The 24,001-nt window shown below is 45.6% G+C and overlaps 1 protein-coding gene across 1 annotated transcript in view; it reads right to left on the bottom strand.

Moving 5' to 3' along the window:
* The window catches only part of cwc27 (CWC27 spliceosome associated cyclophilin), a 36,979-nt gene that overhangs the window by 5,793 nt on the left and 7,185 nt on the right, over positions 1–24,001 (bottom strand). Inside the window, exons 11-13 of the mRNA XM_042081581.1 lie at positions 10,763–10,863; positions 2,902–3,014; positions 284–390 (exon numbers count right to left, since the gene is read on the bottom strand). Of these exons, the coding sequence (XP_041937515.1) occupies positions 284–390; positions 2,902–3,014; positions 10,763–10,863 (321 nt within the window). The remainder of the gene's footprint in view (positions 1–283; positions 391–2,901; positions 3,015–10,762; positions 10,864–24,001) is intronic.

Here is a 24,001-nt window from a genome sequence, read left to right as displayed (position 1 = left end):
TACACTCTCTGATACACACACACACAAACATGAGTGTTTGGACTATAGGCTAAGACAGACACTACTTCTGGGATGTATGTGATTTACAGCCCCCAGTTCCTGATTACATTCCATCATACCATGATCATACATACACAAACACTCGCTACCCCACACACACTCACTCACACAAACACAATCTCTTGTGCTTGTGCTGTGTGTTCGCATTGCTCTGGTCTTGTCTCATGCATCTGTCCATCAGGGCACGTTTGCGTGGTCGTGAGAGCCTGAGGGAGTCACTCACCAGCCCTGGTCGTCCTCCTCTCCGAGCTGCTCCACTGGAGCCTCCTCGGGCGTGTCAGTTATGGCACTCGACAGCTTGGACTTGAAGCGGTCCAGGAGAGCCAAAGTCTGCGCATGAGGAAAGAGGATATTCTTTACATATCTCTTCTGTTGTGTTCCGGTCAAATCTGACCAATTTACCATTTTTCTGGTTTCTCAAAAAAACATTTGGACTTTTTATTTGACTTCTGTACACCTGTGGTGTTCCCGGTCAAAAATGACTGGTCATATGAAATGAACGGGTGAGACTAGAGTACCGGTAAGTGTACAAAATTCCAGACACATAAACGTCCAGGTACATACCTCTTGATGAAATTGACAATGTTTTGCGCACACACACACCCACCCACCCCTCTCCTTGTTAAACTCTGAAACACCTCTATAAAAAGATAAAAAAAATGATGACTGACTGACAGGCATATCATTAGTTCCCATTGGTTATGTTTTAACCTTTTGCCAACAGCTGAGGCTGTCACAAAGAACATATCAGAATATAGACACACATAGAGATGACTTTTATTGACCTAATATTACAGACATGTTTTAGATTTTTTTTAAAAATACAGTTAAACCCAAAATTGTTCATACCCCTGGCAAATATCGATTTAATGTTGAGTTTTGTCTTGACCAATATGTTTATTTTGACTGAAAATGACACTGCCACATGCCAAAAGGTTAAGTATAAGTAAGTATATATATATATAGTATAAGTAAGTATATATATATATAGGGAAATTTGGTCTCTGCATTTATCCCAATCCATGAATTAGTGAAACACACTCAGCACACAGTGAACACACAGTGAGGTGAAGCACACACACTAATCCCGGCGCAGTGAGCTGCCTGCAACAACAGCGGCGCTCGGGGAGCAGTGAGGGGTTAGGTGCCTTGTTCAAGGGCACTTCAGCCGTGCCTATTGGTCGGGGCTCGAACCGGCATCCCTCCGGTTACAAGTCTGAAACACTAACCAGTAGGCCATGACTGCCCTATAATCTAGTAGAAACATGGAATCAAAAACAAGAAGTATTTTCATCTATTTTTTAATCTATGAAAAATGTCCAAAATAATTCATACCCTTTTTAAATAATCAAACATCTTTATTTGCCATCACGGCACTCAAAATGGTCCTTATAATAGCTACAGAACCTCTCCATGTCTACAGAATGATTCTGGACTGCACCTTTTTAGGAGCAATCCAGGTTTTGAGGCTGGATCGGTTCTTTGCCATCACTCTGGCCTTGTACGCCCTTTTTTAATGGATTGAGGTCTGGACTCTGGGTCTTTGCCTGGATCACTCTAACATGTTGATATTGTTTCTTTTTCACCATTTATTACCATTATACCATTTATATTTCCCACTTTGGCTGGATGTTTCATCACATATCATTGTCTTGTTTAAAGGACTGATGCTGCCTATGAGGCCAGTGTTCCCTACTCAGAGGTGTTCCTTAAGAATCTTCTAGTCCTTTTTTAAGAAGTTTAAGAATGTTTAAGAATGTTGCCAGGCCCCATGTCTGAAAAGCACCCAACACTAATACATTTCTACAGCTATTCTTCACTGTGGGTATGGCGGTTTGGTGGTTCATATTTTCATCCCATCCCAAAATGGACCACTTGGTAATCATGGATGCTGATCATGGATCACTCTTTTCCAAACATGCACAGCTCAGGTTTTGCTGGATTTTTTCATGGCCTGAGATTATTAAAAAATTAAAAAAGAAGCATTAATTCCACACAGTGCCATGTCCATGTCAAGTGTGGGGATGAGAAAATTATTCTTCTGGGATGTTTTTCAACCAGTGGGGCCTGGTGACCTCCTCAAAGTAAATGGTAACACTAAAATAAGGGGCTACATTAAGATTTTGGAGGAAAAGATCAAGCAGTCTGCCAAGAGAACTGCCCCATTAGTTGGCATAGACCATTAAACCACACAATGATCCCCAACAGACAGCCAAACAAGGCAAGAAATGGTTAACAGAGAACAATATCAACATTTTAAAGTGGCCCAGCCTGAGTCCAGACCTCAATCCATCAAAAAAAGAGCATAAGGCCAGAGTGATGGCAAATAACCGATCCAAAAAGAAAAAAAAAGGTAGATTGTCCGCACACTTGCTCCCATCAGGAATTTTTATTGACTTATTCACCCGTAAGTAAAGTCAATAAAAAATCCTGATGGGAGCAAGTGTGCGGACAATCTACATTTTTTCCTTTTGATAGCCTAGCACTTTTTGTCCAGCACCTGCCTTGGATGTGCGCACCAACAAACTACTTTTCAAATAACCGATCCAGCCTCAAAACCTGGATTGCTGCTAAAAACGTGCAGTCCAGAATCATTGTGGAGACATGGAGAGGCTTGGTAGCTATTATAAGAACCATTTTGAGTGCTGTAATGGCAAATAAACATGTTTCCATTGACTATTTAAAAAGGGTATGAATAATTTTGGACACGCCATTTTTCATAAAAATGTTAAAAAGATGAAAACACTTCTTGTTTTTGATTCCATGTGTTTACCACATTGTCATGCAACCTTTTGGCATGAGTAGGACATGTTTCCAGTCCCCTGTCCTCCAGGGCCATACCTGTGCCTCTCTGGTGGAGCCTTTCTTCAGTTTCTGTTTGCGTTGGTCTTCATACTTCTTCTTGCTCTCCAGGTACTCAGCCACGGCACCACTGCTGGGCTTTTCCTCCTCAACTAAAGATAAAAAGGGAATAAATGAAGTTAAAGCAACACTATGCAACCGTTTGTCCAGCTTTTTGAGGGATGCTTTTATCAGGCACCTAGTTTTGGCATCATCTTCAATTTCATTTTGATGGTGTATGGCCATGTGAGCAGACAAAGGGATTTAACCTGAGTAATAGATGCTCAAGACGGCATCCTGCTGATTCATGAGAAGCTTAATAACTGTCATTATAGTGCACAGCTATTTACAACATGTGCCAGCTAAACTGAATTCACTGAATTTGAAAACAAACTGGACACAGATCATATAGTGAATATCACTATGTGTGAACAAGAACAAGTCCACCCAAAAGAAACATACAACAATTCACCCTCACTGGACAAGCTCAATGGAGTCCCAACCAGTAGGCCTCCAAGGGCAAGGTGGGGAGGAGTGGAGGGGGGAGGAGTGGAGTGGAGAGGAGTGGAGGGGAGAGGAGGAGAGGAGTGGAGAGAGGAGAGGAGTGGAGAGAGGAGAGGAATGCCAGAGTGTCATCCAACTCCTCGGACCCATCTCAAGAGTTTTACATGGCCTTTATTTAGAAATGGAGGGACGTCTGAGGCCTGTGGCTAAACCTTGAAAGGGAATACCTTTTTTGGGACATAAAACCTCAGGGCATCAGGTTTTAAATGGGAAAACCAAATCCCTTAGTGGGAGAGACCAGAAAGCTCAGCATAATCCCTTTTGCTGTCATACAGGAGCAGTTTCAGAGCAGCAGCACACACTGGCAAAGGTGCACGTGCGCCTGAGAAGAGATCAGGAACCTATGCATAATGCTGGCGGGATTTTAAATATACACTAGCTACAGACTGCAATTACAAGGTCCAGGAGGACCAGCCTTCCCATGCTATGGTACCCCTCTCATTATCAATCGTGATATATGGAGACGCTGCACAACTTTTAATAAAAGTGTCTATGTAAACCACTGCTGAGAGTTCAAATCAGACATTGAAATGGTTGCTAATTGGAGGTGTGCTCATGAGGTTAGAAAATGCTATCATGGCCACATTTCCTGTGATTGTATGAGTTCACCATATCTGAGCGGTGGGTGTGGTGCTACATGTGTTTCTGAAGAGCTTCTGAACCGGCTACTGTTGCTTTCTAAAAACAAAATGCAGTAAGATTCTGTTGAGGTGTCACTTCTGTACACTTTTATACAGTATGTGGCTTGTTTGTAAAGGGATTTGGAGCTGAGAGAGACAGGCAGAGAGAGAAAGAGAGAGATTTAGAGAGAGAGAGAGAGAGAGAGAGAGAGAGAGAGAGAAAGAGAGACATCCTGACAGTGTGTGTGTAAGTGTCTTTCTGAATGACTGCTTTTCACTATAATAAGCATGTTTGTGTGTCTGTGTCTATGGGTGTGTGTTTCAGTGTGTGTGTGTGTGTGTGTGTGTTTGTCTTCTGGTGGATTTAAATACCCCTGACTGACGAGCGGTGAGCAGCAGAGTAAGCTGGCTGGCTGGCTGGCACGGACTGTGTGATTCCCACACCCCTGTCCTGGTGACACGACCAGACAAACCCACTCAGGGCCAACAGAAGCTGAAGCACTAAAACAAACACTCCCACAGAGCCCTTTATTTAGCGGCTGTTTACAGGACTCTAAGAGCCTCTCTCCTGCACTCTCCCCCCTCTGCCTCATTCAGCACTCTTGGGGCTTCATCTTCTCTTCTCCTACTTGGCCAACACATGTAAATACTATAACAAGCCTTCTCCAAATGCATTCTCATTCATTGTGTGTAAATACTACAAGAACCCTTCTCGATATACCATAAGTAGTCCTTCTCAAAGGCCATAAGCTATGTTTGTTATGAGCTTAAAATGTTGAGGTCAGTGGGTTTTTGGTTTTGGAAGACACACTTCTTCATAATGACATACACCTGAGAACAGGTTGACAATAGCTCCCCTGTTGTTCACGATGAAGATGACGGAGAGAAGTAAACAAATACAAAACAAATGGGCTGAGACAGAGGAACCTGTGTAACGTGCACAATAACATCAGGAACACTGTTTATTTAACAAGCATTTAGAGTTTATCATTGTAAGGCCACAGACATTTTCATTTTTTGACAGCAAATATCAACTTTTTTTGGGGGGGTTGTTGTATGGGTTAAGCTTTTTTTAAAAAGCTGCTTTGTTTGCATGTAAGGCACCTGCTCATCGAGTGAAAACAAGCCTTGTGACATCATTACACCTACTATGCCCCTGAGCATAACAAGGCTACACTTGTGCCACAAACATGACATCACTGATGACATGGCTTGATGGATGCTGTCAGCTCATGAAAAATGCAACCGCTGCAGGATCCATTCAAACACCACCATGGCACACTTTCCAAAGACAGCAATCAAAAACAAACCTTAGTCACACATTATTTTATCAATCATACAGAAAAGACAGTTAGGGGTGAGTTGGAATTAGTTGGAATGCTAATATGCTGACCTTACAGTCAACTACTGAGATTGATCATTTCCCCCCAGCTTCACCTTGTTACTTACGCCTTGCAGACCAATAGCTTTCCATCAAAACGTCTTGTGTGAGTCAATCCGGGAGCACGAGCACTGACATAGGCAGAGTGTGGCTTACCCAAGCCAGCACTGCAGGCCAGTCATACCCTGCTAGTTCAACTGTATGGACGAAGTGATGATCGAGTATCACTTTGAGGCATGTGAACCAGAGTGAATGAGTCTGGGTAGAGAGACAGCACTCACACTACGCTGGCATAACAGCAGCTAGGAAGACATCAGTATAAAAAGACATGTGAGTGACACAATAAGACTTTTCACAGTCATGCAGGATGGCAGTCCGATGAAAACAAACGCCTGTTTTGAGTGCGGTCAAAGTAGGACATGACTGATTATGAAAATACCCCTCCCAAAACACTCACACATACACACACACACACACCTCTACTATGCCCCCAGGTGTGTGGAGTGGGGGGTGGCCGTGTGGGGTTGTCATTAGTCATTGTGCAGATTGTTCAGCCCTCTGAGCCCGGGGGTGGGGGCAGACCCCGGGGCTTTCACCACCACTTCCAAACAGGAAGTCTGCAGCGCTGGGGTGCCTAGCAACGCCCCGCACCGTGATTTATGAGTGGAGAGGAGGCAGCAGCAGGTTTCCTCCTTCAGCAGGGCCCACTCTCCTCTCCTCTCCTCTCTTCACCTCTTCCCTCCTCTCTTCCCTTCACCTCTTCTCTCTTCTCCTCTCTTCACTTCTTCCCTCCTCTCCTCTCTTCTCTTCTCTTCACCTCTTCCCTCCTCTCTTCACCTCCCTTTCACTCCTCTTCAACTCATCTCTCCACTTCTCTTCACCTCTCTTCTCCCCTCCTCTCTTCACCTCTCCTCTCCTCTCTTCACCTCTTCCCTCCTCTCTTCACCTCCTCTCCTCTCCTCACTCCTCTTCGCTCCACTTCTGGCTGGGAGGCCAGACTGGCAGGCTGTTGAGGGACGCTGTCCTGAAGGGGTGACCCCAGCGCCGGGCGAGGAGGCCAGCCTTCTCCACCTGTTGTCGCCGTCCAGTGCTGAGCACTGGTAGCGAGCGAGCTAGATAGCGGGGGGGACTGGAGATGCACTTCTCCCCGTTCTGGCCTGTCCCCCTGCAGGGGAGGAGGTGCTGAAGGTGGGGAGGCTGAGTGAAGGCAACAAATCACACACACCGTGTTGTGGCAACGCAGGTTGTGAGCGACTACAGCACAGACACACGTGTACACACACGTGTGTGTACACACATACACACACACACGCACACCATCACTGCATCTTCCCTCTTAATCACCTCACCTTTTTTCCCTCTCCCTTATCTCTTCTCTCTCTCTTTCTCTCTCTCTCTCTCCTCAAGTGTGGGAGAGGAGTGGGGAGTGCCTGAGCAAAGGGTGAGAGGCAGCAAAGCCAAGGAGCTGTTCCCCATCGATCAACACAGGCGTCAGATGTGCTGGCCTACTGACACGCTGCTGACTCGATCCATCACGATGCGCCTGAGAGTGGCCAGGCAAACGAGTGAACGAAAGGAGAGAGTGAATGAACGAGGGTGAAATGCCTGCTGGGATCCAGGAGTGGTAAATCAGCCTCGGAGCGGAGCACCTTCCCCTTCCCCTGCAGGAGAATGTGGGACACACGGGAAGGGCTCTGTGGACTCCGAGGCAAACGAGCCAAAGCAAACCCCAACGTGTGCTTACAAGACCCAAGGAAGCGAAAAATGTGTCCAAAAAAACAAAAGGTCCACTGAACCCATCCACGCACAAGAACATTTCCCTTATTTCTATTCAATCTCTTCATGCTAGGATCTTCACTCCAAATCAGCTGGCTTGAGGAAAAAACTCAGAAAGACCTCTGAGTGATTTAAACCTGCACATCATTTAATTGAAACTGATTATTTCAATACTACATGCAAAGACTACCCCAATTTGGAAGGCCATTCAAAGTTGATTTACCAGGTGGACATACCATTAGGGTTAATTTATTGGTTGAACACAGCAGTCTGTTGATAGAACACTCATTTAGGATGAGGAAGTTCATCCTAAAAATGACTAACACAATGATCTTAAAAGTACAGAGCATCCTTTCTAAAGGGCTCTTTGTCTAGTACCATCCAGCATTGTGATTTTCTTTTCTCCCCCTGAGGCAAAAAGCAGATCCTTAGCGGATGACTATTACAAAAAAAAAAGTCAAACCCTTCATCTACAAAAACATTCAATCACAAGTCAATGAACTTTTCAAATATAACTTCAGACCATCCGCACCCCCCCCCCCCCCCACCTCCATCGACTCCCATCGCCTGACTGACAAGGCGCCATTGAAATAAAACACCGCGAGCACTCGAGCGCAAACCTGTATAAATAACTCTGGCCTGGTGAGGAGGAAAGCTGCCACCTCATTCGGGGTGGGCAGCCCAGTCGGACCATGTTTTTAGCATGTCTCTCTTATTTTTGGCTCCGGCTGGGCAGGCCCATGCCAAGAAAGAGAAAACCAGACGAGACGAACATGCTATAATTTATGTCTTGAAAAGCTGAAGAGATGTCTGTCGAAGGGCATTACTCCGAAAAAAAGGTACAAATGTCTCTTTTAGCTCGCTGAAGGCCTGAAGTCAGAGCGGACGCTTGACAGTGCCTTCAAATGAGCTCCCTCATGCAGTGTGTGTTTGTTCTACATGTAGGATAAAGAGAGGTAGTGACACTGCAGGAGAGAGCTATATGCATAAACTACAGACTAAACTACCCATCTCTGTACATTAGCAAAGTATCTTAACTGTCCATCTCAGTAAGTGTTCGAGACTAAACTGTTTACTTAACACGATGTTAACACAGAGTACAATGAAAGTCTGTCAGTACATCTCTTATACAGATCTTTGTACTCACTAAGTACGTATATACAGTACTTGGAAATTACTTTAAGAAGAGCAGTAATTAAGGGCTTAGAAATGATGCAGAATGCTTTAAAGTTGTGCTCTAAAAACAGGACTACATCTAAACAAGACACCACTGATTAGAATGGCAGCAGCTCTTTGCCTTGCTGACCTGAATTCGAATTCTCACATATTTTTAAATGTCTTTTTTATTCTGATTCATAGAAGTAAAGAACACTGTGTGTGTGTATATCAATAGTATTCTTGGAAAAGCTTGATGTGTCTTCTCTCTCTTTTTGTTATAAACCAGCATTTTTTCTCTCACTCGTCCACCAAAAGACTTTCCAAAACATTGAGCTTTGTAAACATACTAGCCAGTTTAAAAAACCTCCTCAATTCTACTTTGGCAGAATTTCTGGAAGATAAAAAAAGTAACCGGCCATTCTCTCCACAAGAATGCAAAGAATGTTGACTGTGTATTTTGGTGCGCAATCCACGAGAGAACTCTTTTCAGAAATAGCTCTAAAGCCAAAAAATGCACAAAAACGAGTAAAATATGGGACTATTAGCCTAATAAAAACGTCCTCCAGATTATAAAATTTGTATACTATTAATTTCCCGCAGAACCTAAGTGTTTATTAATTCTCATCAAAATCAGGGTTGAGGAGGAAGAAGATACTCTCCTCAGCTCTCCAGTCTTAACCCTGATTGATCCTAATAAAGAGAAAGCATGATGAGGATATTAAAAAGTGGTGTGTGGCTCCGACCGCACGCCATAAAGAAAACACATCACCAGACTCATTTCTATGTCAGCTAAGAATGAGCGGAATGATCAGCTGACCATATTCCATCTTAAATGACATCCCCCATCCGCCACCAAGGCCCTCGCTGATATATAGGCAAATAACAGCGTCGGAGCGCGTCGGAGCAATCCTTCCCGGTCTTAAAGAGCAGGGCCACTGTGTCAACAAAATAATGAATTCCATGCTCTGCTTGTGCTAAGGCCGAAGGACTTGACCTCTTATGGACCTTGAACATGACGGCAGTGATGTACAGCAGCTTCTCGGCGTAGCGGGGGCAAAGGTCAGCCGCTGTGTGCAGGGGTCAGCCCTGCTGGGAGGAAAGTAAGGCAAAAACCTGGAAAGATCCATTTTCACAGAATCCTTTGAGACTTTGAACCTTTGAGCAGAGGCATGCACCAAATGTGTATATTATTGCTTATATATTGAAGTATCTATATATACTATACTATTCTGAAGTTCTTCCTCGGAGTCCACTTACTTGCCAGATCAAACATTCCCACCACCCTTCTGTCCCCACCTCCCCTTATCCAAGTGGCATGCAGGAGGTGATGGTGGCATTAGTACTCATGTACTTCACACATACAACCACTCATGACATTACAGGACCTGAAATTGGAACTGCCCCCCCCCCCTCCTCGCCCCTTCCCTGCTCTCAGTGCTCTGTTCTCCTCTAGGCTGGACCCCCACCCCCGGCCCCAATCTGCAGCAACCCCACCCCCACCCCACCCCCGAACTGTTCCTCTTCCCCCTGAACACCTCGGCTCAGCACGGCCGGCGGGGGCTCCCCACCCACATCCAACCCCCTCCCATCCCACAGGTTGCCACTGGGTAATGAGAGCAGGCTTCAAAGGGCCTGCTGCCCTCAGATGAACCGACCCGGGCAGGACACACATTGAGGTCGAGTGAGCAGCACCTCCGTGGTGGGGAGTCAGCCTGCACTGCCACTGCTGCTGCTGCCGCCCCACGCAACCCCCCGACAGACAGAGAGGAGACTGTGTCTGTCAGGCGGCGCGGGGGCTTTGGTGTGGAAATACTCTGGAAATCATATCCCCCAAAGACCCCTGAAGCAAGGGGCTGGAGGAGGCTGGAGGGGGGGGGGGGGGGGGGGGGGGCAGGGGGGTTGGAGGGAGAGGACCAGGAGCGACGCTGTTCAGACGGCTGCAGACATGCGGGAGTGGGAGGCCAGACCGGGGTGACTTTAAGGTCTCCTGCACACTGAACTCTAAGGTCACGATCATTTCTCAGCCGAATCCTCTCAGTGAGCAGAGCAAAGGCTTCTCCCCTGGAGTGTTGTGTTGAGTGGAGAGTTGTTTACATGTATTCTGCTTCTCATTATTCATTCTCTTAGACAGCGGTTACAATAATGAATCACTTCCATAACTTGGAAATAATAACTTGGAATACAAGTCATGTCATTCAGCAACCTCCATGGTAACCAAAAGAGAGTGCTCAAAATGATATGCTCTCTATCATTTGATAAAAGCGCTTTTGGAAAATGCACATCTGACCAGCTACTACACCCCAATGCATATACACTACCCATAGAGATGAGAGGGGCTTCATGTATGAATGGAGGTGCTTACTTTGTTCTTCTTCTTCCTTTGGTTGGGCACGCTCCTCTTTTCGTTGTTTGATGGCCTGAAGTTCTTTCTTCAGCTGCCGTGATTCCTTCCGTAGCTCATCGCTGTGGGGGAAGCACAACTTAGAAGACTGGAGAAAACAGAAGTCAGAGTATACAGTAGGGAGGCCTTCTTAGTGAGCATGTTTAAGTTCTTTTAGTTCATGTGGTCTTTGTCCAAATGTGTCCAACAACACATGTAGAAAATGTTTTAGTTTTTGCATGTGCCTGAGTAATAGCATCTTATTTCTGTATTCTTATTGGCCCTCATTTATGAAACCAGGGATTAAAGTGAAAAAAAAAAAATCGTTTGACTGAACTTTTTTCAGGCCATAAGTCATACGTTGTTTATATCTATCTAAAGAGATAGCACCCCTTTTGCGGTCACGACCTATTGATTTTTAATGTACAAAAAGATGCAAACAGCAAAGTAAAGGGAGTATTCGCCTTATTCACACGGCGGCCATAGTTTAAACCAAAACGAGGCTACAGGGTACACTTACTATATAATTAATGCCACCTACAGGTGAATGCATAGAACATAACAATCCTATGGTTTGTGTACCCTGTAGCCTCGTTTTAGCCGCCAATGGCCGCCATGTGAATAAGGCGAATTGAGAGTGTTTTTGATTGAGATAGAGTTTTCCTGATGAACAAAACAACATTTCAGTACCATCCCTGACCATTGCTGACAAGCCATTGCCGTTCTTTTCTACTGCAGCAATATTGTAGAAGGGCTTTAACTTACACTCTTATTTAATTACTTCAGGCCAAAAGTGTTTAAAGGGGAGATTTTCTTTTCTTGTTAATATGCAATTCAACACCAAGTAAAATCTATAAAATCAAGTTTGCAAGACTTCCCATTTCCTCATCAAAGTAATGAATCAGAACATTCGAGATATTGTTCATATTTCAATTTGTTGCCTCATCCGCATTTAATGAAAACGTGGTAATTTTGAGTTTTACAGACAACTCAGATTTCCAATGAGCAGCAATACTGTGTGTACTCATGCAGGAGGTCTGCTTATTTGATAACGACAATTTGGAGAGGGCGCTTTTGTCTTCAGCATCAGATTGTATAAGGTTGACAAGAGGTTGCGATATGGTGAGGGACAGGTCGTGCTGCGCTATGAAAGAACTTTCTGAGCGCAAAAACGGTCAGCCATAGATAAACGTAGTTTGTAGTTCTCCCCCGTTTCCAACAGCCGCCCATCTCCATTTATTTTTTAACTTATGACACATGTGCCTTCCTTTAGCACAGTGTTACTCATTGTGCGGCTCGTCAAGCTATTGACTGGTGGCTCGCATGGCAGCTTTGGTGAGATTTCGCCAAATTTGGTTTTACTCATTTTGAGTAGGCCTAAACTGTTCGCCAAAGGCCATCATCTCTGGCCCCAGGTTGATAAAAACAAAGGTAGGCTAGGCTCTGATTTAGCCTAGTCTACTGTATGACTTCAACGAGGTGATCTTTATTTCGTTCTGCTTACAGTATCTCACTGCCACTTGCAACGCCTTTGAATGCAATCCGCTGCCCTGTTTACCGGCAATGCTACAATGGACTTAAACTGCCATCTCGTGGCGATAAGTTGTAATACATTTCACGCAGCTGCTTGAATCACGGAAAGCGCGAATGAAGTGGCCACTTCTAAATGGGACCCACTGTATGTGGTGTAACAGCCAATAATTTTGGAGGGAAATCATTTTTGGGAATATCAAGGGAATGTAAATTGTTTACAAAACTTAACCGTAGCGCACGTTTGCAGGCACAGGCAGGGGATGTTAGTTCCGCTAGCATGAAACACAAAATGGACGGTTTTTAATAATAAAAAAAGGGACAGAAATGAGCTCAAAAACCAGATGGACAGACACACAGTGAACAAAAATCAGCACGAAGACACAGGAGAGGGGACGAGCAGACAAACGGCAGGTGTAACATTACCCAGTATTGGCTGTGTTATTTCTTTTTTTGTGGGATGTCCAATTTATATGTAGAAATGCACATTTGCAAAGGTGACTTAGTATGTTGTCGTAAAAGTGGCTCTCCTTTTGATTTTGCACTGCCAATGTGGCTCTTGTGAAAAAAATAGTGAGGATCACTGCTTTAGCAACAACGCATCCATGATAGCTAGTGGCCTTGCCAAATAGACACACACAAATCATGACACTAATATGCGAGGTTCTGGTTGGCCTACTTAATTGCATGGTTATTTTTTGTCAACATACACTCGCAACCTACTGTCGTTAAATTTGAAGGCCTAAGCGTTACATACATACATTAAGGCCAAGTCATAGCGACACCCAAAATGAATGACCTCCCCTGACAAGAGTTTGCAAGAAATTGTCTACATTGATGCATGGAAAGAACACAGCCTACGTGTTCTTTTTTTTTTTTAAGCAAACGCCCCAGGCCAATGAGACAAGCGTGTAGCTACAACATAAACAAAGCGAAACTCATGGCTGACGTATCTTCTTGAGCGGTCACTGATTGAGACACTATTAGGTCTTTAAACATTTACCATCACACACATTAATTCATCGGACCTAATATTTGTAGTTGCCTTAAAAAAAAGGAAAAGAAAAGGTGATAGACAGTCCTATTTTTTTCTCATCAGATCTGCATCGATCTCATTTCTAAATGGCATTTCTAAATTCGTGTAGGCCTACGCAAGTATTTTAGGCGGCATAGCACAGTGCCACAGCAAATTGGTAGAGGATTGGAAAGTTGAAGAGTTGAATTCATGGAATATCCTGCATATTTGTATTTGAACTCAATGGACAATGTAGCCCTATCTAGCTTTCTAATATCTATAAGGGGTTTGCAGGGACGTCACGTTCTGGCTGGTAACCATGGTAACCCAGCACGCGCGGCCATATTGGCGGTACTCAGTGAATGAAGTACAATGGAGTATTATGCACTTTGGATATCTTACGTGATTGTAGCCGTGTCTAAACAACAGGAAAGCTCATCAAAATGCAGAGATGCAAAGGCATAGGGCAGGACTTGGACCACAAGAAAAGGCACGATATTTCGAGAAATTACGGTTTATTGGCAGCGCAGATCCATAGGAGTTGGGTGAGGGAGACGAAGTACCAAGTTCAACCACAAGTGCACCCCTTCCTCTGATAACTTCTGGAATTATTATCCTTTCTCCCTGGTTTTTTAATAACTTTTGGAAATCGATAACTACACCAGATGTTTTTCTCAGTCTGACCTGTTGGTACAACCTAAAACATGGCAATAATTAACCATTTTCCTTGACGATGTTAGGGATTTACTTCAGTGCATAATGCTTTCTAATGAGGCGAGTATCTCCAATATGGCAACGTCCAGATCTGATGACACGCCGTGCACACCCCTAATGGCTATCTCCAGGTCAGAAATGTTCCTCTTTTGTACGTATTATGTACCTTCATGTCGTAAATTCTAGCGACGAGGCCTCTAAAATGAGTATGTATTAGGGTGTGATATCTGAATTACGCTTGTTTTCAGCCGTGCTACTTCAACCACTCACATCGAAGCCAACCCGTGACTCTTATAACAGTCTCACAGTCGCTTCTACGCTATGTCACATCTATGAAACTCCCGTTATTAGCAGCCAGTATACAGTGAAAATATGAACATGTGATTAAACATTCTCCAGCATCTCTGTTCCCTTCATCATGGTTACTGTCCAAAAGGTGTTCTCCCCAGATGTGTTTGTGAGATTATGGTATGGATCTTGTTATTGCAGATGTACGGTGTTCTATAATGTGTCTGATAGAAGCATACTTTTCTATATGAACTCACTGACACAGCAGAAAAACCAACTGACATCACTATGAGCAAGAGACAAAATGCTGACTCCACATATATTCCCAAAATCTGCACCTCTTCACCTCGAGCATGTGTTTGGGTTTTTAGCCCTGTCCGTGGATTAAAACGCATTTCTGGACTGCTTCATCTGTGTCTGTCTAGTGTGAAGTGGAGAAAGAGGAGGTGAATGTAAAGCCGTGTTATTTATGAGGCCGGCCCTACCAGCTCAGCGCTGATGCACTTTCCAGTGGGGACCTGTCTGCTCCTCCTGTCTAGACACTGGGGAGAGATCTTCAAAACAGCCCCCTCACACACCCCCCACCCCATGGTTACTTTTAGAGGGGGGTTTAGTCTAAAGGACTTCAGATTCGGTAGTTATGATAAAAAAAAAAACAGAAGCAGCAGACCAGAACTACAGGAAATAATGTTATAGCAATTATACACTATACTTTTGACCAACAGATCAATCATTAGGATATGTGAGATGTTATTTAGATACATGATCATTTGTAGTTCCTACAAAACATTTGTTAGTGTTTAGAGTCCACATAAAAAAAAACATTTTTGTCTTAACAACATCCCCTTCATTATAGTGTGCTGAATGTTTGCAGGAGTATTATACTCATTTAGTCTAAACATTGTAAACAAATAAATACATATTTCAATAGGTGTTGTTATGGTATACATTTCTTTGTGAGAATTGTCTCTAATCCTGAACGTATAATGCACCTTATCTTATCCTTGGTATTTATTTCTGGCAAGACACTTGACTAATCTTACAGTACAGCTGGACAAACACTTCAGCTAGTGCTTGCTCAGACACTGTAGACTGACAACTCAAGTCCAAGCTGACCATCTGCACCCTCATGACTAGGGCTGGGCGATATGGCTGAAAACTGTATCACGATATAAATATTTCATATCAGTCGATATCAATAATTATTGATTTTTAAAAAAAATCTATTTCAGATAAGGACCAGAAGGGGAAAAAAAGTTCAATTTAAAACACTTTTATTTTAAACTGTCCTCTGATTTTAATCACCACAGTTATCAATCAAAGCAAACAGGGAAAATAGCAACAGGGGAAATAGCAACATAATCATGAAAAAACCTCACATAAAATAAATGTGCACTTAAGTCTGAATGATAAGCAGCACTGGTTGAAGCCTGGAAATATTGTAAACAAAGTAGCTTAATTTGCTAGTTTATCATAGTCTACTGGTTAGACTGTTCAGTTTCCCCACGTGAATACTTTTTCTCCTTGGGACAGGCCCGTTGAGTCTTGGAAAATACTTTTCCATTTGCATCGCGTTGGGATTATTAGAATTTAGCAGTCAATTTGAATGCAAAAGTTTTGAACAAATTCGTGCAGCGTGCTAATGATGCTAACCGAATTTAATAGCAATTTAGCCAGTGTCTTGCACGATTGTGAATGTTTGGATTACATGTGCATGCTGAGGAGGGATGCGCCTGTTGAGAGGGAGAGACAGAGAGAGAGTGCACAGTGCAAGGACTCACTGAGAGTCTGTGTTGAGGTAGGCCTACTTCTATCGCCTACTCTGGTAGAGTTGCACATACTACAATGCAAGCTATATTTAGCCTATTTATTTATAGACAACGTAAGGCGGGAGGTGTGTGTTGCTTTTAATTATCGAATGTTCTATCTAACGTATTTTTTATTGATATCGGTTACATGTCTTGCGATACATATCGCTATCGTTTTATCGCCCAGCCCTACTCATGACCCATCTGCAGGGGGCGATAGCGGATGGCAGCGAGCCCAAGCCAGTCTAGTCCAGCTGGGAGTGAGGTCCTCTCTGTCTGGCACCTCTCCTGCCCCCCGGAGAGGGGGTGAGAGAAGTCACCGGAGGAAGTCTACACCCCCGAGGACAGACAAGACCTCATCAGCCTTGTCCTCCGCCTCTTCCTCTCTCTGTCCCCCCCCCCCCCCCCCACACACACACACAACTCAACCCCTCTTCCTTTTAACATGACTGGGACTCAGCTGGCTCACGAGCCCTGGAGCAGGTATCTTCGCGTCGGGGGGAAAATCATAATATTTTCACAGGGTCTGCCGGCGGAGGGCTTTTGGTCCCGGGCCCCCCCACTCCGCTCCGCTCCTCTCCTCTCCTCTCCACTCCACTCCACTCCACTCCGCTCCTCTCCTCTCCTCTCCTCTCCTCTCCTCTCCACTCCGCTCCGCTGGCTCGCTCAGGGCCGCAGGTAGCGCTCGGGAGACTGGGCCCTGCGCCCAGACCATCCTCAGGCACTCGCCGGCCACAACAATGGCTGCTATTGTTCGCCACATCTGCTTCTGTGAGCCAGCACGCACTCACTTGCTCTCGTTCTCTCTCCATTTCTTCTTTTTTTCATTCAGGCCTTTCTTTCTTGCTTTCTCTCTCATCATTCTGTCTCTCTCTCTCTCTCTCTCTTTCAACCCCCCCATCTCTCTTTACTCATTGTCTCTCACTCCCACTTATTACTCATCTCACTATCTGTCTCTCTCTCTTTCCTTTCTCTTTCTTCCTTTCCTATCCCTGTCTCCCCCCCTCTCTCTCTTTCCTTTCTCTTTCTTCCTTTCCTATCCCTGTCTCCCCCCCTCTCTCTCTTTCCTTTCTCTTTCTTCCTTTCCTATCCCTGTCTCCCCCCCCTCTCTCTCTTTCTCTCCCCCTCATCTCTCATTCTCTCTCCCCCCCCCTTCCTTTCTTCACTCTCTCTTCCTTTTCTCTCTCCCTCTTCCTTCTCTTTCCGTCTCTCTCTCTGACTCCCTCCGTGCTAGCAGGCTGAGGCCTGGTGCTTGGGCCCCACATCCCTGTGTGGTGAGAGACTGAGGCGTCCCACGAAGCCCTCTGACCTCCCGGAGGCCTCGCTGAAAAACCCAGCGACTGCACGCTGCCTCAACCCACATCTTCATCTGGCTTCACCATACGACCACTGGGCCGAGCAAGCCAGCTGCCAGAGAATTCCATTTAGTTCGATTTTGCAATGTGCCGTACTCTCTGCAATTTTTATCTGTAGAAACACACACCACAGAAACTTTAACCACCCCCCCACACACACAACCCTCAAAGAAACTAAATTGGAACTCATGGAGAGTGGCAATGGAGAACTCCCTAACGATGAGGACACCTCTGTTAGAGCAAGTCATGAACTTCAGAAACTAAAAGTCAGACCACATATTTGTTCCAACTATTCACTAAACTACATTCTAATTAGCAAAACTCTTCATCAGTTTTCCCATTGACAAGAATACAATGACTAACTTTAGCTTGGGTCACGTGTAAGACTAATGTACTAGGCTGTGATTAAGATGTCAAAGATCTTAACAGTGGTCGTCTAATTGGAAGGGACCCAACTGCATTCACAAAATATGACTTTATTCTAGCTTCTAACTTAGCCACTACTCACATAGGATTCCATTTAAAAAAAAACCCTGCAAGTCAAGACCCCACTGCTGTTATGCTTTTTCTCCCAAAGATAGAGATGTTCCTTTTCAGATGATCTCTGTCTTCATCCAGGGAGATCAGCTTATTAGTGATTTCACCTGTGAAGAGTACTGGTAGAACCAATACATGGTGGGATGTTTCATTTCTGAACTCTTGAGTTTTACACCTCTGCATTAGAGTCCGTCTCAGCTGGGGAGCCCCAGTTCAGCTGGCAAACAGGGCTGTAGCTATGGCAACATCACAAACACGTTGCCCCCTCAAAGACCCCCCGTGGAGTGTGTCATCTCTAGTTCCTAAGCAACCCCACTTTGACCTCTGTCACTATCTGATCGCTTTGAAAACACATAATTCCAAAAAACAACTTCATCCTTGCTCATTTCCTGAGGCGTCTAGTTCACCTGTGGAAATGGCCTATGGTAATGGAACTGGGAAATGAACAAGGGCTCGCCACTCTCTCCAGCAGGTTTGCGAGAGGTCCCTCAACCCTTTGACCAAGCCCTGCAGGGCACCTCCGCTGTGAGACGAGGCGATGGCACGCACAGGCCTATCAGGTTTACGGCCAGTAGTCATGTCTAATTGAACCACGCAATCCCGCCTGACACAATGTCAAGTTTGATTCATGTATCTGACAGGCATAACAAGGCAATGCACATAAAAGAAACGCTCTCTGCACAAAAGCATTCTTGAAAAACACACCGTGTCCCAGTTCGACTCACGTGGACGCACGTTTCCCTGCACGTTTCAGTGGGCCGCTGCCTCCAACTTATTGATTGAACTCATCAGATTATGCTGAATTATGAAGCCCCTGGTTAACTTGGCAAGGCAGGCCTTGGTGATTGAGTGGCTGCGGAGCGTACACCCCTGGGGGCAGGATTGCAAAAACACTCCTTAAAATAAAATCTGCTCCTAAATCTTCCGGCTTCGATGCAAGGTCACCATGTTTCACCGGCTTCATAACTTTCTAAAAAGCTACCCAGGACACAGAGGAGAGCCTCTTTTCAGGCTTTCATGCAGTGACCGCTGGCTGGAAGAGCTCGCGGAGGCTCCACGTATTCTGTAGGACTCCGCAAGTTATCATTTTGCCTGCCTCGACACGCTAGCATCGGCAAAACAAGGCCGCGTATCCCTGGCAACGGCAAAACAATGGGCCCCCGCCGCCGGGCGAGCAGGGGGACAGGCCGACGTGACGGAACGCCGGAGAACACCTGTTCATTCTCTCCTCAGGGGCCGGGGCGAATTCCTGCCGCGACGTCGCCGCTGCCATGAAGCGTCTTTTTGTTTTCCGCGGCGCGGCTTTGCTTACGCACGCGCTGCGTGCACAGTCATGACAGCGAGCGAGACAACTCGGAGGAATAATGGCGTGCTTAAAAAGCCGAAAACCCCCAACAAAACGAGGTCAATGGGGGCTGCGGAGCCTGTGGTAGACCACCGTTTCAACTTGCCTTTGGAGCACTCGCCCCACTCCCTATGCGTACCCAAACCCAAACCTCCACCAGAGCCTGTCGTTAGGCAGCAGGAGAGTCAACTCTTTGTGTCAACAACAAAACAGGTTGCAGACGCATTTAAGTTGCAAAAAAAAAAAAAATCCGTTTGAAGTCATGAAAGAAATGCAAACAAGTTCCTCTATATATAGAGGAACGCGTTCGGCCTCTTTCTCGCTGCGGACAAGTAACACTAGCAAACCGCCCAGAGCCCGAAATACTCTGGAAGCTCTGCCGCCCTTCACTTGCACAATGAGGGAAAAGTGGCGCAGTAGGTGTGGGGGCAGCCGGGGTGTTTTTATTTAGCAGCCCAAAGGAAAACAATACACAGCACAGAGAGGCCTTGTGGGACGGGAGGAAGCGCGGCCCTGTCGCTTTCTTAATGAGCCCAGCAGCTTTGAAGGGGAGCCAGAGCACGCTCACAGTCTCCCTCTCCCTCGCTCCTTCTGATCTGACAGCCAGGGGCATGCAGGCACAGACACAGACACACACACACACACAGAGAGAGAAAGACAGATCCAGACACACACATACTCACTCACACACACACACACACACAGACACACACACGGACACGGACACACACGGACACACACACACACACACAGGGACACACACACACAAACACACACACACACACACACACGGACACACACACAAAGACACACATCCTCCAGCACAATGACAGCCATTCAGCCGTCCCCCACCCCACCTGCCAGTGGAGATGGGATTGTCATTTCACACAGAAAAAAAAAAACAGGAAAGAACTAAAAGAATAGAGAGACAGAGAGAAGTGGGTTTGGATGTGGAGACTAGAGGTATCTGACATATACATTTTGGAAGAGAGAGAGAGACACACAGACAGAGAGAGAGAGAATGAAGGAGAGGGGGGCGCTTTGAGAGGAAAAGCTTTTCGTCACTCACAGCCCCCAAGGCCTGCCAGCGACTGTCGCTCATTGAGACGATTCAACTAAGGGTGAGCAGGGGAGCTCTGCATGATTTAGTTCTCATAAAGAACCCACACAAAGTGACTGGCTGCTCACCAATCTCTCTCCTCAGTCTGGACCACAGGGCTTAACTCTTACCCAGCCAGAAACACATATACATCTCAATGCACAGATACACACACAACATACCTCAACATACACACACACACACTACACACCTCAAGTGTCGAGGCACAAACACACACACAAAGCTCACACCACTTTGATATAAGGCATCTTACCTCGTCATGCACATACCTGCTGTAAACACATAACTTTGTGTCAATCCATTCACTAGCATTTGGCTGTTGAATGTACTGCTACATCTACCACCACATCCCTGGTTGAGGCTCCTCTCACCTCAGCTAAGCCCACCTTTGAGATTCGCACTAGTGTGTGTGTGTGTGTGTGTTGTGGTGTAGTGTGGGATGCATGTGCGAGGGTCTACGACGAAACGTGTTATGTGCAGGTGGTGTGTGGCTGAAAAAGGTGTGTGTGAGCGTCTATGGTGTGTGTGTGTGTGTGTGTGTGTGTGTGTGTGTGTGGTGTAGCAATGGTGTAGTATGGCGTGACTTGACGTACGTGACGTATGAAGGTGTGTGCGTGTGTGAGTGTGATGTGACACTACTATAGTATTGGTGTGGTGGTGTATGTGGTGTGGAGAAACCAGCAGTTGCACGTCTCACCTCACTGTGTGTGTGTGTGTGTGTGTGTGTGTGTGTGTGTGTGTGTGTGTGTGTGTGTATTTGTGTGAAAGAATGTCTCTCAGCACCCAGACTGTGACTCCACCAGGGGAAACGACGGCACACATTTACACACTGACAAACTCCAGGTGCCGAAACGTCCATACTTTCATTTGGGTCCGAACTGAGCACTTTTCCAGCACACACCGAGCCCCTGCCTCGTTAAAGGCCAGGGAAAACTGGTGTGTCTGTGTGTGTGGGTCTGTCTGTATATCTATGAGGGAGTGTGTTTCATTGTGTGCGTACACATGTGTGTGTGTGTGTGTGTGTGTCAATGTGTGCATGTGGAGAGACGAGCTTAGTATGGGGCGACAGACATTCTGCTTCACTCTGTTAAAGGCATAAGGGAGCCTTGTTCACGTGACAGAGACAGGCAGACACACACACACACACACACACGCCGGTCAGTGAGACACGGAGGAGCCGCTGCTGCTGCAGTAGGATAGAAACACACATGGGCTGGCTGCCAAAGAGCTGGTTTATCAATCCACTGTCCTTTATACACACGCACACACACACACACAGGTCAGTGAGACTTTTCACTCGTAGGTTAAAGGATCAGCAGGTTATGACAGATCACAAGTGACAGGCAGAGCCAATTAAGCATCTGGGAGACACACACACACACACACACACACACACACACAAAATGTGGGTGGGGGTGGGGGGACTCTGAGATTGCAGAACTGCAGTGTGTCTCACCTACACACATTCTTACTCACTCTCTCTCTTTCTCGTACACAAATACACACACACACCTGCAGACTCCTCTCACTGAAGCTCTGAGAGCACAAGAGTGGCAAAGCATCTGCACGAGCTTCACAGTACTCAGGATCCCAGATGTGCAAACTTCAATAACTTCAATTACAACAATCTAATGTAACTTTTTCAGAACTTCTTGCAGACATATTAACATTATGAACTATCGTCTGGCACAGAATTACAACAAGAATCACAAGCGATATAGACAAGTTGAATCAAAGTAGCAAATCATTTCACTATGCAGGACAGGCTGTGGACTTATTCAGACCCCTCCACTTACTCTCAATGCTCCCCCATCTTTAAATGAAGCGCTTCATCTCTCCTGTGGGAAAACAAAGAGAAAGAAGAACCTGCAGGGGTTCTCGCATGCCTGACCTGAACATTTCAGAGTAGCCTGCAAGGAGGGTCCCCTGAAAGACCACACTATGCACTGCACACATACAGTCTGAATTACTACACCATCTTCGACTGGTCCATATTAGTGTAAGGTCTGAGGATCACTAGTGTTGGACTCTGGGAGAAGATCTCCTCGGCCCTCCAAACCAGCCTGGACTTAAGCCCAGCAGATGGAGAGTGAGCTGCACTCTAATCTCAACACCCTGGCCTCTCACTGACCCCAGGTGGTGGTCACCAAGACCAGGTCAAATATATATATGAGAGCTGGTAATTCCAGCTAGTGGATCTTGACGTGTTCCAGCCATGCTCTCCATGTTCCACTGTGTTTCAGGGGAAAGCTAATCAGCAAATCCAGTTGGCCTAAGTCTAAAGCAGCTGATGAAACTGCCACGAGCTCACACACACACACACACACACACACACACACACACACACACACACACACACAAACAAACAATAACTGCTTTATTTGGATCTGAACACAAAGGAAGAGTTACAGATCCAAACAGTAATGGAAACATGTTCACACACACACACACTCAGAGTCATTTGGGTTCACGGAGATGGAGAAAGCCAGCCGTCCAGATAGACAGACAGACAGACAGACAGGCAGACAGGAGAGGGATCCGCGCTGACAGACAGCTCATTTATGATTTAAACGGGCCGAGCTGGGAAACAAATGTGTGGCCATGCCTTCAAAGACGCAAAAAGTGTGGCTGACAAAAACAAACCCTGGAAGATGATCTGAGTGGCGAGGCGCCGTGGAACCAGGGCGTGCAGATTTACGAGATGGCAGAACAATTTCAATTTGTGTCCCGACAAGCTGAGGAGACAATGAGGCCAGGCGACTTGGGAATAATACATTCTGTCAAGACTAAAGGATGGGAGGACATTGTACTGACAGAAGGAAGGGTGAGAGTCGGGTCTGATGGCTAGTGCTAACAGGGCATCTAGTCCTGGCACCCTCACCTCATTCAGTCCAAAATATGGCATTCTTGATGCTAATAATGGATGCAAAATAACAGCCACATACTGCTCATTAGTGGAGTTTGGAATTTGGAACTAGTGTCACAACAAGAAGAGAAAATGTTCTGACTGGTCTTCAACTTGAGCTTAAAGGTGCACCGAACCAATAATCTAGCCTTTCCAAGTCATACAAGAACCTTGAGCGGTTATTAGCTCTGGAGCGGTCGGACACACACCCTTCTCTATTTCTCCTGTTCTGTGTAGCCCTTTCTCGGCACAAAGGATTCTTTAAGGGCTCTTTGCTAGAACGATGATCGCCCAAAGGATCAAAACAAATTCCATCTTCAAATGGCTCAAAGTTGTGCCTTTAAAGGTTTTTCTCTGGGAACAAGTAAGAAACTTTTTTTTCCTCAAAGAGTTGTAAACCTACAGCAAGAATAACACGTTTCGGTCCAACCATATTTCTTTCCTCAGGCAAGATGTGCAAATTTGCACCAAGCCACCAAACAACACAAGCATGGGTTGAGAACTTGCTGTAAACAACTTCACTACTTTTGCAGCAACCCACAAAAGGCAGGCATGCCATCTCAAGAATAAAACAGAGATTAATATGAATCATTACTAATGTGTG

This window comes from Alosa sapidissima, chromosome 23 (assembly GCF_018492685.1).
Source record: "Alosa sapidissima isolate fAloSap1 chromosome 23, fAloSap1.pri, whole genome shotgun sequence".
Taxonomy (NCBI): Eukaryota; Metazoa; Chordata; class Actinopteri; order Clupeiformes; family Clupeidae; genus Alosa; species Alosa sapidissima.
Note: the sequence above shows the minus strand (reverse complement) of the source record. Positions and strands in the feature narration are given on the sequence as shown.